A 12969-nucleotide genomic window follows, 5' to 3' on the forward strand; every position below is an offset into this window, starting at 1 on the left:
ATGGAAAACGTCAATGGTATTCTTCGACAGCTGCAGGAGCACTACCACTGCAGAAGCCACAAAAATACACCATATCTGCATATTCTTCATTAGTTTAGATACATGGCATTTTACCCAGCATATGTACAAACACAGTTAACTGATGCTTCTCTCTTATACTCTCTCAGTCTCTCTCACTACTTCACTCAGAACACATCAAGGATAATTGTGCATTCAATAGGCTAACATATACACCTACATCCGCACTCTGCAAATCCACTGTGAATTGCATGAGAGAGAGTACGTCACAGGGTTTCTTCTCATTCCATTAGCATATGAAGCATGGGAAGAGTGATTGTTTAACCCTTCTTGTACTATTGGGGTCAATCTGAACCATAAGCACACTGGAAATATGTAGATTCAAAATACGCAATTTTCTTCCTCTAAGTCAATTGTATCCAATGATGTTTTGTTCATTTTTATATTTACAATACATTATGTTTTATTCGTGGTTTCTGCAGTGAGTACCATTGAGGTCAACATGACCCCATAAACACACTGAAAATCATATCTCCCTTGTTTTTAAAGCTCCCCCCCCTCCCCCCCCCCAAATATATGATATCCTCTTTCTCTCTCTCTGTCCAATGTATCTAACAACATTTAGGCCTGGTTTTTGCACTGAGTACCACAGGTGTCGATATAACACCATTCTAAATTTCCTTTTATTTCTTGAATGTAACAGCTATGTAACTATAGTTTATTACTGTTACACAGAGCAACTGTAATTTATGTTTTTTTGTTAGTTCATTAAAATACTGCCAATACATCTGACGTAAATTCCTTGGGGTCTATACGACCCCAGTGGTACTTAGTGAGAGAAAAAAGCCCTGGTAGTAGAAGGGTTAAATGCCCCCATGAGACTGCAATCAGTCTAATCTTGTCCTCATGGTACCTATGAGAGTGATACATAGGGAGTTGTTGTATATTCACAAAGTCATCATCAGTTCCTAAAACTTTGTGAGTAGGTTTTCTGAAGATAGTTATGTCTATCTTCAAGAGTCTGCCAGTTCAGATTCTTCAGTATCTCTATGACACTCTTCCACAAGTCAAACAAACCTGTAACCATTCATGCTGTCCTTCTTATCCCCTGTTAGTTGCAGCCTTGGTCTAAGGGTAGCATCTTTGATTAGTTATCAAAACATCCTTGGTCCTAGGTTCGAACCCCAACACCACTTACATTTTGAATAAAAATCATCAGCAATGGCAGCCAAAGACTTGAGCATAAGAAGTTGCCCTGATTCAGCCAACGGCCCTGTCAAAGAGGGCAGAGAAGTAGACAGAGGTTCAGGGCACTCTCTTGCCTTTAAGGTGGGTAATGCCCCTAAAGGTGGAAGAATTACCAATGATCATTGGCATGAGAATGCAGAGGGCAATGGAAACCACTGCATTACAGACACATAATGTGTACCCATATCTGAAAAAGTGTCATGACGCTCTCTCCATTGGAAAAGTATTCTAGACCAGTTTCACATTCAGTACTGCTGGAGGGAACTGCCAAGAGGAAGGTGACCATGTGAAAAAAGATTGAATAACCAACAAAAGAATAACATTCTATGAGTCTGTGCATGGAATATCAGAATTCTGAACATGATGGGGAAGCTAGAAAATCTTGAAAAGGCTCAATCTGGATAGAGTGGGGGTTAGTGAAATGAAATGGAGTCAAGTCAAGGATATCTGGTCAGATGAATATAGAGCAGTATCAACAGTAGTAGGATTTGTTATGAATAGGAATGTATGGCGGAGAGACAGTGGGGCAGTTCAGTGATAGGGTTGTCCCTGTCAGAATCAACAGCAAACTAACACTGACAATGACAGTTAGGTACACATGCCGGTGTTGCAATCTGAAGATGAAGAGAGAGAGAGAGAGAGAGAGAAAGTATAGGAGGGCACTTAACAGATAATTCAGTATGCGAAGGGAGATGAAAATGTAATAGGCATGGGAGACTGGAACACAGTTGTAAGGAAGGAACAGAAGAACAGGTTATGCGAGAATATGGGCCTAGTACTGGGAATGAGAGAGGAAATGGACTAATTGAATTCTGCAATAAATTTCAGTGAATACTCTGTTCAAGAATCACAAGAGGGGGAGGTATACTTGGTAAAAGCTGGGAGACATGGGAAGATTTCAGTTAGATATCATGGTCAGGCAGAGATTCCAAAATCAGATATTAGATTGTAATGTGTACACAGGAGCAGATATAGACTCAGTTCGGAATTTAGTAATGATGAAGAGTAGGCTAAAGTTTAAGAGATTAGTCAGAAATAATCAATGCACAAAGAAACAGGATACAGAAATACTAAGGAAAGATGAGATATGCTTGAAGTTCTCTAAGGCTATAGTTACTGTGAAAAGGAATAGCTCAGTAGGCAGTTCGGTTGAAAAGGAATGGACATCCCTAAAAGGGCAATCACAGAAGCTGGAAGGAAAAACATAGATACAAAGAAGATAACTGTGAAGAAACCATGGTAACAGAAGAAATACTTCAGTTGATCGATGAAAGAAGGACGTACAAATATGTTCAAGGAAATTCAAGCATACAGGAATACAAGTCACTTAGGAATTATATAAATAGGAAGTGGATGGAGGCTAAGGTGATATGGCTGCATATCAAATGTGAAGAAATCGAAAAAGAAATGATTGTCAGAAGGACTGACTCAGCATACAGAAAAGTCAAAACAACCTTTGGTGAAATTAAAAAAAAAAAAAGGTTCAAATGGCTCTGAGCACTATGGGACTTAACTGCTGTGGTCATCAGTCCCATGTCCATAAGGACATCACACACATCCATGCCCGAGGTAGGATTCGAACCTGCGGCCGTAGTGGTTGCGCGGTTCCAGACTGTAGCGCCTAGAACTGCTCGGCCACTCCGGCCGGCGGTGAAATTAAAAGCATGGGTGGCAACATTAACAGGGCAATGGGAATTCCACTGTTAAATGCAGAGGAGAGGGTGGATAGGTGGAGAGAGTACATTTAAGGCCTGTATAATGGGGGAAGACTTGTCTGATGATGTGATAGAAGAAGAAACAGGAGTTGACAGGGAAGAGATACGGGATCCGTTATTAGAAATCAGAATTTAAAAGAGCTTTTGAAGACTTAAGATCAAATAAGGCAGATGAAATAGATAACATTCCATCAGAATTTCTATAATCATTGGAGAAAGTGCCAACAAAATGAAATTTCAAAGGTTGCACAAGCCAATAACTGTGAGAATTATCACACAATCAGCTTAACAGCTCATGCATCCAAGTTGCTGACAAGAACAATATACTGTAGAAAGGAGAAGAAAATTGAGGCTGTGTTAGTTGGCAATCACTTTGGCTTTAGTAAAAATAAAGTCACCAGAGAGGCAGTTCTGACATCGTGGTTGATAATGGAAGCAAGACTAAAGAATAACCAAGACATGTTCATAGGATTTGTCAACTTGGAAAAAACATTAAACAATGTCAAATGGAAGATGTTTGAAATTCTGAGAAAAATAAGGGTAAGCTGTAGGGAAAGATGTGTAGCATACAATATGCACAAGAGCCAAGAAGGAATAATAAGAGTGGAAGACCAAAAATAAAATGCTTGGATTGAAAAAAGAGTGTAAGACAGGGATGTAGTCTACTGTACAATATATACATAGAAGAAGCAATGGTAGGAATAAAAGAAAGGTTCAGTGAGTGTAATTAAAATTCAGGGTGAAAGGATATAAATGATATGATTTGCTGATGACACTGCTATACTCAGTGAAAGTGAAGAAGAATTACAGGATCTGTCGAAAGTAATGAGAAGTAGCAAAAATGAGAACAGTCATAAACTTAACATCGGGACTAGTGATCATGAAGTAAATGAAGTTAAGGAATTCTGCTACCTAGGCAGCAAAATAACCAATGGTGGACGGAGCAAGGAGGACATAAAAAGCGGACTAGCACAGGCAGAAAGGTTCTCCACAGAATCAGCGAGGAAATGAATATATGGAAAACAATGACAAGACGAAGGGACAAGATGGTAGAACATCTGTTAAGACATCATGGAATTACTCCCATGGTACTACTACAGGGAGCTGTAGAGGGTAAAAATTGTATAGGAAGACAGAGATTGGAATACATCCAGCAAATAATTAATGATACATATTGCAAGTGCTACTCTGAGATTAAGTTCTATTTCATAGGGGTTCCACACAGTTAAGCAATATTCTAGAATGAATCGCATGAGTGATTTGTAAGCCATCTCCTTTTTAGACTGACTGCATTACCTCAGTGTTCTACCAGTAAATGGATGCCTACCACCTGCTTTCCCCGTGACTGCACCTATGTGATCATTCCATTTCATATCCCTACAAAGTGTTATACCTAGGCATTTGTAGGAGCTGGCTTATTCCAATTGTGACTCATTGATAGTATAGTTATAGGGTACAATATTTTTGTTTTTTTGTTTTGTGACGTGTACAGTTTTTCATTTCTGAATATTTAAAGCAAGTTGCCAATCTCTGCACCACTTTGAAATCTTACCAAGATCTGACTGAATATTTATGCAGCTTCTTTCACATTATACTTCATTATAGATAACTGCATCACCTGCGAAACGCCTGATTTTACTATCAATATTGTCTGCAAGGTCATTAATATACAAAATGAACAGCGAGGGTCCCAACACACTTCCCTGGGGTGCACCTGAAGCTACTTCTACATCTGATGATGACTCTCCATCCAATATAACATGCTGCATCCTTCCTACCAAAAAATTCTCAATCTAGTCACAAATCTTGCTTAACACCCCATGTGGTCGGTGCTTTTGACATAAAGCATTGATGTGGTACTGAGTCAAATGCATTTTGGACATCAAGAAATGGAGCCTCTTCCTGACTACCATGATCCAAAGCTTTTGGTAACTCGTGAGAAGAGTGAGAGTTGGGTTTCTCACAATCGATGTTTTCGGAATCCGTGCTGGCTGGCAGGGGGGAGGTCATTCTGTTTGAGATATCTCATTATGTTTGAGGTCAGAATATGTTCCAAGACTCTACAACAAATCAGTGTCAAAGATACTGGATTGTAGTGTTGGGGATCACTTGCAGAACTTTTCTTGTAAATTTGTGTGAACTGTGCTATCTTTGAAATACTGGGCACAGTTTTTTGTCTGGGGGATTTACAGGACATTGTAGTTGGAAGAGGGGCTAACTCAGCTGCAAATTCAGTACACAGCCAGATGGCGATTCCATCGGGCCTTGAAGAACACCACTGAAACAAACACTTATTTCACTCATCTTTTCAGTGTCACAAAGATTAAATTGGGGAAACACTCCTGGGTTTTCCATTGTAAAGTAATGTTTGGAAATGGAGTTAAGCATTTCAGCTTTTGCTTTGCTACTCTCAGTTTCAGTTCCTGCTTTGTCCATAAGTGATTGGACAGTAACTTTGGCGATACTAACAGCCTTCACATAGGACCAGAATTTCTTTGGGTTTCATGAAAGATCTTTTGGCAAATATTCTGCTACGGTAGTCAGTGAAAGCTTCTTGACAACAAAACATGTTTCATTCAGTATCTCTCTATCTACACTCCTATGCTTTGTTTTCTGTCTATTACGCAGTGGTCTTTGTTTCTTTACAAGATTCTTTACAGTGATTGTATACTATGGAGGGTCCCTCCCATTATGAACTGTTCTACTGCGTACGTATCTATCCAGCAGGTCTTGGTCAACTTGAGACATGGTTCTTCTACATGCTCCTGTCCTGTGTTGAAAGTTTCAAATTCTTTATTGAGATATGACACTACTGCTTTCTTATCTAAGTTACTGAACATGTATGCCAAAAACACATACATGCATCCATGTCACTTGCCCAAAAACAAATGTACATTGATGTATTCTATTTTGGAAACCATTCACAATAGGACACATGTTCATATGGAGTTTACTGCTTCAAATGAGCATTCCCAGCATAACCCTGACCATTCCTCCTGCGACACACTGTACATCTATTTGTAGAGCGCATCTCAGTAGTCTATGGTCATATGAAATTCTAGAAGGGTTCATGACTGTCATGTCTTTTAGAATTTCTTTATGAAAGTTTTTTACAGATTAAAAAGACAATGTGTCAGACTAGGATTCAAACCTGGAACTTGAATATTTGTGGTTAATGATCATGCCCACTGACCAATCCCTACACAACTCATGACCTGCTCCCATAGCTTTACTCCTGTTCACCTCACAAAGTATGCAGAAAAACTTCTGTGAAATATGGAATGTAAGAGAGAGGTACTGGTATAAGGAGAGCTGTGATGCAGGTTGTAAGGTCTGCTGGTAACAGTGTCGTCAGTGAAATGGCAGGTTCCAGGCTTGAGGCCTGGTTTGGTGCACAGTTTTAATCTGTCAAGCAGTTCTGGTAGATTCATTTTGGAATTTCATTATTGTCTGTCAAAACACAGTCGCTTTTATTTTTAGTTCCACTGCATTCTTGCCTGGTGCATATTCTATTCTTTTCTGTCATTATACAAAAAACAATCAATTTGTTTAAAATTATCTGAGCATGCCGGCAAAGAGTAAACAATGAAGCACACAGTGAATGATAGAAACAGAAATTGATAACATTGTGGAGTGTTAGTTATTGTACAAAAATATTTATGTTGATACACATTTATAATTTTGGCCGTGTAACGAGCAACCTATCTGTGGAGGCATTCATACAAACACATTATACTCTGAACCACAATAGGAAGGGGACTGAATGCTACCAGTTTCATTTTCTTCTTTGGGAACTAAAACTCTCTGATGTCTACAAGTGCAACAACAGGTCATAAATTAAATAATCTTGCCTTACTTGTTTCGTGGAAATACTAGATGGTTCATATAGGATTTGAAACATTTTTTGATTAACGAGTGTTCTTCATGACCAATGTGCCACTTCATTCTGCATTAAAGTTCTAAATATCTTATGAATGAAGTAACCAAAGGAGTACTTACTTGAAGACAGCATGGAAACCAACATGTATCACATGCCAAAGGACGATTCAAATGAATCACTTCATTTCTAAAATTATCCAGTATCTTCATATCAAATGGCCTCAGAGGACCACAACAATTGCGAGTCAGGCAATCGGAATCCTCCACAGCGTAATATACTTTCTGGCCAGCACTGTTCTTTATAGTGAACTTGTTTTTTGTCTCAAATCCAGTCAATGCTGCAATACAACACATATCACATGAGCGAAAGTTACCAATATCAACATGCTTTTGTTACATACAGAATACAATGTATGTGTAAATGGAAGGGGGGATCACAGCTCTCAGCTACAGCAGGACATTAAGCAGAATCAGTGGCGACGAGTGAAAATGTGTACCGGGCTGGGGTTCAAACCCTGGATCTCCTGCTTACTAGGCAGGTGTAATAACTACTGCACCATCTGGGACACAGCGTTATCGTCACTGCATGGACTGTCTCGGTACACCTCACAGCTGATCCACACTCCCACTGTGTGCCACCTATCTGCAGTCCCTGTCCATTAAACTCCTGTTTGCTACTCAGAGGTTCCCACAGGAGGTCTGACGTCTTTCATGCATTCACACTGAACAAAGAGGATCCATAGCCCAGCCAGGCTCATCATTATTTTTATGAATGCAAGGTGTTTGTTCCTACGAAAGAACAGATATCATACAGGTCCAGCAGCTGTGAAATACTATATGAAAATAGACGGGGGATCACTGCTGTGACGCGTACCGAGATCGCCCGTACAGTTGCGATAACACTGTGTCCCAGATGGTGCAGTGGTTACTGCAACTTCCTAGCAAGCAGGAGATCCTGTGTTTGAATCCTGGTCTGGTACACATTTTTGCTTGTCGCTGCTGATTCCACTTAATGTCCCACTGCAGCTGACAGCAGGGATCCCTCTTCCATTTAACATAGAGTATTTCACAGCTGTTGGATCTGCGTGGTGTCTGTTCTTTCAAAGGAACACACACCATGCACTCATAAAAAAAAAAATTGATAAGCCTGGCTGGGCAACAGATCCATTTCCTTCAGCGTGAATGCATGAAAGATGTCTGAGCTCCTGTGGCAATCTCTGGGTAGTGAACACGAGTTTAAAGGACAGGAACTGCAGATAGGTGGCGCACAATGAGAGTGTGGATCGGCTGTAAGATGTACCGAGATAATCCATGCAGTTGCGACAATGCAGTGTCTGGGATGGTGCAGTGGCTACCGCACCTGTCCAGTAAGCAGGAGATCCCGGGTTCGAATCCTAGTTCGGTACACACTTTTGCTCGTCACCACTGATTCCACCCAATGTCCCACTGCACCTGGCAGCAGTGAGCCCCTTCCATTTACACATAGTATTTCACAGCTGCTTGATCTGTGTGGTGTCTGTTATTTCAAAGGAACAGATCACCACTGATACAGTTTTTCAATGTCTTACCACCTGATAATATATGAGACTATACATACTCACCATCATCAGCTGCAACATATGACACATTATCTGATATTTTATCTAAGTTTCTTTTCATGTTGTAAGAGTTGACATTGAATTTTATGTTTCATCTTCTGCATTCTGTATGTTCAAGACAATTTATTGGCTAAGTAACTTATGGAATACTTCATGATGGTACATAGTATGAAATTTCAAAGAAATAAAACTGACCTAACTGGCACCACAAAGAGACGTTAATGGACACACAGACTCAATCAAACACTACGTGAAAATTCCTTTGGAACTTGTGTGATAACAAGCTAAACGCAGTCAACAAACACACAAACTACTTACACAGCTCATGTCAGCATAATTTGGACTTTAAGAGTATTGTGCTGACCAATATAACCTTGCTTTAAATACTGCCATTGCCTCTTGTCTTACTCACATCCACCATTATGCTGTTATCTGATTGAGGACTGACAAAATGTGCATTCAGAATAGCAGGTGGAATTGCTATATGGTATACTTTATCACCGCAGTTTATTTCTGTTTTAATAATTTCCCATGCAGCTTTGCATTTACTCACTGAGTTCAGTATATATGTATAATATACTTTGCACTTAGCTGCCTTGATTTTAGACCTGTAAATCTCTTTCACTTTCATATACTTTATTGTGCTTAGATCTATCATGATATAGTAGCATTATGATTCTTATTTTACTTAGATGTGAGGTGTGCCAGCTTTTTAGACTTTGTGGTGTGGTGTAATGATTTTGCTTCAATATTTTCTTCAGGACAACATGCTTAAAAATTTTCAGTTAACAGTTCTAAAAATTTGGTGGTAGATTTATTTGCACCAGTAGTAGTTATTATTTTATCCCAATTTATTAAATTCACTTTACTTGTCAACTTGTTTAGCTTTGATTCATTAATTGGTACTATAATTTTTCTGCAGTCTGTGAAAGTTTCAGTTGCTTTACTGTTAAAGAGTTTGTCTGAGCCATAGCTTGATTGTGTCATATTCTGTTTTGTTTAGATGGAAATTACATATTATGTTATCTAGACATGCTTCCTGACTTGTGGGTTTGTCATTTACCCACCTGAAGTTCAGGGATCTTACTGTATTTAGCAAGCGGTCAACATTTCTATTCTTAAAACTAATTTCTATACTGATATCACCAAATATTAGTGTAATCTATGTATTTGAGTAGCAGGAGTATCAGTTTCTCCAGGAACTCCACAAACAGGTCTTCATTGTGTTTTGGGGGGTGGTATACTGAAGCTATTATAATTTCCTGTTTTGGCAACATTATGGCTGCAGCTTCAAATTTTGCTTCTATGCACAGACCACTTCCATCTACAATTTCATAGATTAGGTTCACACTATTTTTAACATATACAGATACACAACCACATTTAGTACCTGTTCCACAGTAGCTAGTTGCCAACTCATATCCAAATGGTACAGTTAATTTTAGTTCCTGATTGCTAAGCCAGTGTTCATTTATCAAAATCATAGTGCAGTTTAAGTTTCCCTTGTTCTTAAGAGACTGCACATTAATATGTAAGAACATTACACTTGTATTTATCTTACTGTGGTTTTCCTGTAGCCCTTCAGCAGAAAATCATTAAGATGGGATGGAACAGTTGCTTTTCTCTTCCTCAGTATATGACCACTTGATGAGTTTTCCAGTGTTGACTGATCCTTAAGATGGCATGGAGGTGAAATTCTTGTCTTGTTAAGGGGATGAGTGGTTTCCATTACTTCTGATGGTGTTGATGTAGCATTTTCCATTACTGGTGTTGATTCTTCTCTTGTTGCCTGTTTTTCTGACAATAATGATTATGGGGATGCTGCTGCCACTTGTGACTGTGGCTCTGCTGCTGTTGACTGGGATGATGATGACATTGCTTTTTTGGTTATTGCTGCTGCTGCTTCTGATAATAGTTTTGTTTTTGTTGATGCTGATTTAGCTGCCACTGGTGTTGGTTCTGCTGAAGTAGCAGTAGCTGCTGCAGTTGGTGATTGCTGCTGTGCTATTGTTTGTGGTTGGCACCCTACAATTGGTCCTCCTATTTTAGACAAATGATTTATTCTTTTGCTAGCTTCGGTCAACATTTCCAGAGTTTTATAGCTGAGAAGTCGCTTACCCTTTCATTTATGTGCATTCAATGCTTTGTGAAACTGTCTCTCTGTAAGTCGTCAACAGATAGAAACTGAGTGTTTTGATACATTTTGCAGATCTCCTCAAACTGTCTGTTGACCTTAATAATTTCTCTATTTACACATGAGTCTTTTATAAGGTCATATCTATGTGGTATTTCAATGATGATCATATTTTTGTTCTTATTAGAGTCCAGTACTACCTTCAGATTTTGTACAGCACTAGACAAATGACAAATCATTCCTATAAACATCGTTGGCAACGCCCCCCCCCCCCCCCCATTTGCATTTTGTTAAGTTCATATAACTACAAGCACATAAAATTTTTGATAGACCACACCCATGACTTGTTTGCACACATTTCTTCTGCACTTGTGTCTGTCTCTCTAGGACACTAAAATGGTTTTTTGATGGCACTTGGAACACATTTTCAATGCATTTTCTGTGGGTGAACTTTTTATAGTTACACAATGCCATCTAATGAATAAAATATGCACTTATGAAATATTGGACACGCTCTATGATCAGAACCCAACAGATTACTCTTAATGGAGAATGCTTGTCTCGTGTAAAAGCAAACTTCAAGAATACCCTTGAGAGTTTTACAGTGAAAAAGGTTGCATAATTACATTGACTTTGATGTAAAAAGCTCTTTTCTATCTTGTCCTGAAGTCCCATGTACAAATTTCAACCTTTGCTCAGTCCAATCTGCCACTTTCATGAATGATGATGAAATGATGAGGACAACACAAACACCCAGTCATCTTGAGGCATGTGAATATCCCTGACCCCACTGGGAATTGAACCTGGGACCCCGTGCTCGTGAAGTGAGAACGCGACCGTGAGACCATTAGTTGTGGACTATAAAGGATTTGTCCAATCTGAGTTTTTCATCTACATCTACATGGCTACTCTGCAAATCATACTTAAGTCCCTGGCAGATGATTCATCGAACCATCTTCACGCTAATTCTCTATTATTCCACTCTTGAAGAGTGCGTGGAAGAAAAGAACACCTGTATCTTTCCGTGCCAGCTCCGATTTCCATTATTTATGATGATTGTTTCTCCCTATGTAGATTGGCATCAATGAAATTTTTCACTTTCAGAGGAGAAAGTTGGCAATTGAAATTTTGTAAGGAGATCCTGCAGCAGCAAGAAATGTATTTGTTTTAATCCTGTATCATTTCCGTGACACTCTCTCCCCTATTTCTCGATAATACAGAATGTGCTGCCCTTCTTTCAACTTTCTCAACGTACTCTGTTAATCCTATCTGGAAGGATCCCACACCACACAGCAGTACTCCAAAAGAGGATGGACAATTGTAGTGTGGGCAGTCTCTTCAGTATATCTGTTGCATCTTCTAAGTGTTCTGTTGATAAAATGCAGTCTTTTGTTCACCTTCCCCACTTCATTTTCTACGTGTGAATTCCAATTTAAGCCTTTTGTAATTGTAAATCCTAAGTATTTAGCTGAATTTATGGGCTTTAGATTTGATTGATTTATCATGTAACTGAAGTGTAATGGATTTCTTTTAACACTCACGTGGATGACCTCATACTTTTTATTACTTAGTGTCAACAGCCAATTTTTGCACTACACACATATCTTTTCTAAGTCATTTTGTCATTATTTTTGATCTGATGATGACTTTCCTACATGATAAACAACAGCATCATCTGTAAACCACCTCAGATGACTGTTCAAATCTTTTATTTACTATGCACGATGTGTTCTAGTCTCAACATCAAAGCTGTAGTCATTACAGTAGCGCCCTTCAATAGACTATGCACTGAAAACTATTAGCATTGAGTCATGAGATTAAATAAAGGAGATGAAATATTTGCATACATCTCACCACAAAAATACACTCACATAACTTTAAACACTAAAGTTGAAGTTCAGTTTGTATTGCCAAATGCTAAATAAATAAATGCAAATCACACACCCATATTTCCATACATGTTAAAATTGCCACAAGTTTTAATCTACCGTATTTACTCGAATGTAAACCGCACTCGAATCTAAGCTGCACCTGAAAAATGAGACTCGAAATCAAGGAAAAAAATATTTCCCGAATCTAAGCAGCACCTGAAATTTGAGACTCGAAATTCAAGGGCAGAAACAAAGTTGGTTCATTGTAATATGAGACACAATTTAGGTCGAATGAATGACGATACAGCTACAGTAGTGTGGTTCGAGTCGTTAAGTTTAGCAGTTACGCTTTACCAGGTAGCCATTGCTATGCGTCAGGCGCTCCGTCCATATTTATACGGGTACCGGTACCCTTCCTTTTTCACGTGCTTCATCTGGATTGAATTGATTGCTTATTTTTCTTTGATCTGTTAACTGCCGTTCTCTTTGTTATAGGTGTTTACGTC

The 12969-nt window shown here is 38.9% G+C and overlaps 1 protein-coding gene across 2 annotated transcripts in view; it reads right to left on the reverse strand.

Annotated features, from left to right (window-relative positions):
• Positions 1-12969, reverse strand: part of LOC126236646 (phospholipid scramblase 1) — a 149033-nt gene that overhangs the window by 60031 nt on the left and 76033 nt on the right. For both annotated transcript variants that reach the window (XM_049946106.1, XM_049946105.1), the window contains exon 5: positions 6981-7198. In XM_049946106.1, coding sequence (XP_049802063.1) covers positions 6981-7198 — 218 coding nt within the window. The remainder of the gene's footprint in view (positions 1-6980; positions 7199-12969) is intronic.

The sequence above is a fragment of the Schistocerca nitens genome, chromosome 2 (assembly GCF_023898315.1).
Source record: "Schistocerca nitens isolate TAMUIC-IGC-003100 chromosome 2, iqSchNite1.1, whole genome shotgun sequence".
NCBI classification, from domain to species: Eukaryota; Metazoa; Arthropoda; class Insecta; order Orthoptera; family Acrididae; genus Schistocerca; species Schistocerca nitens.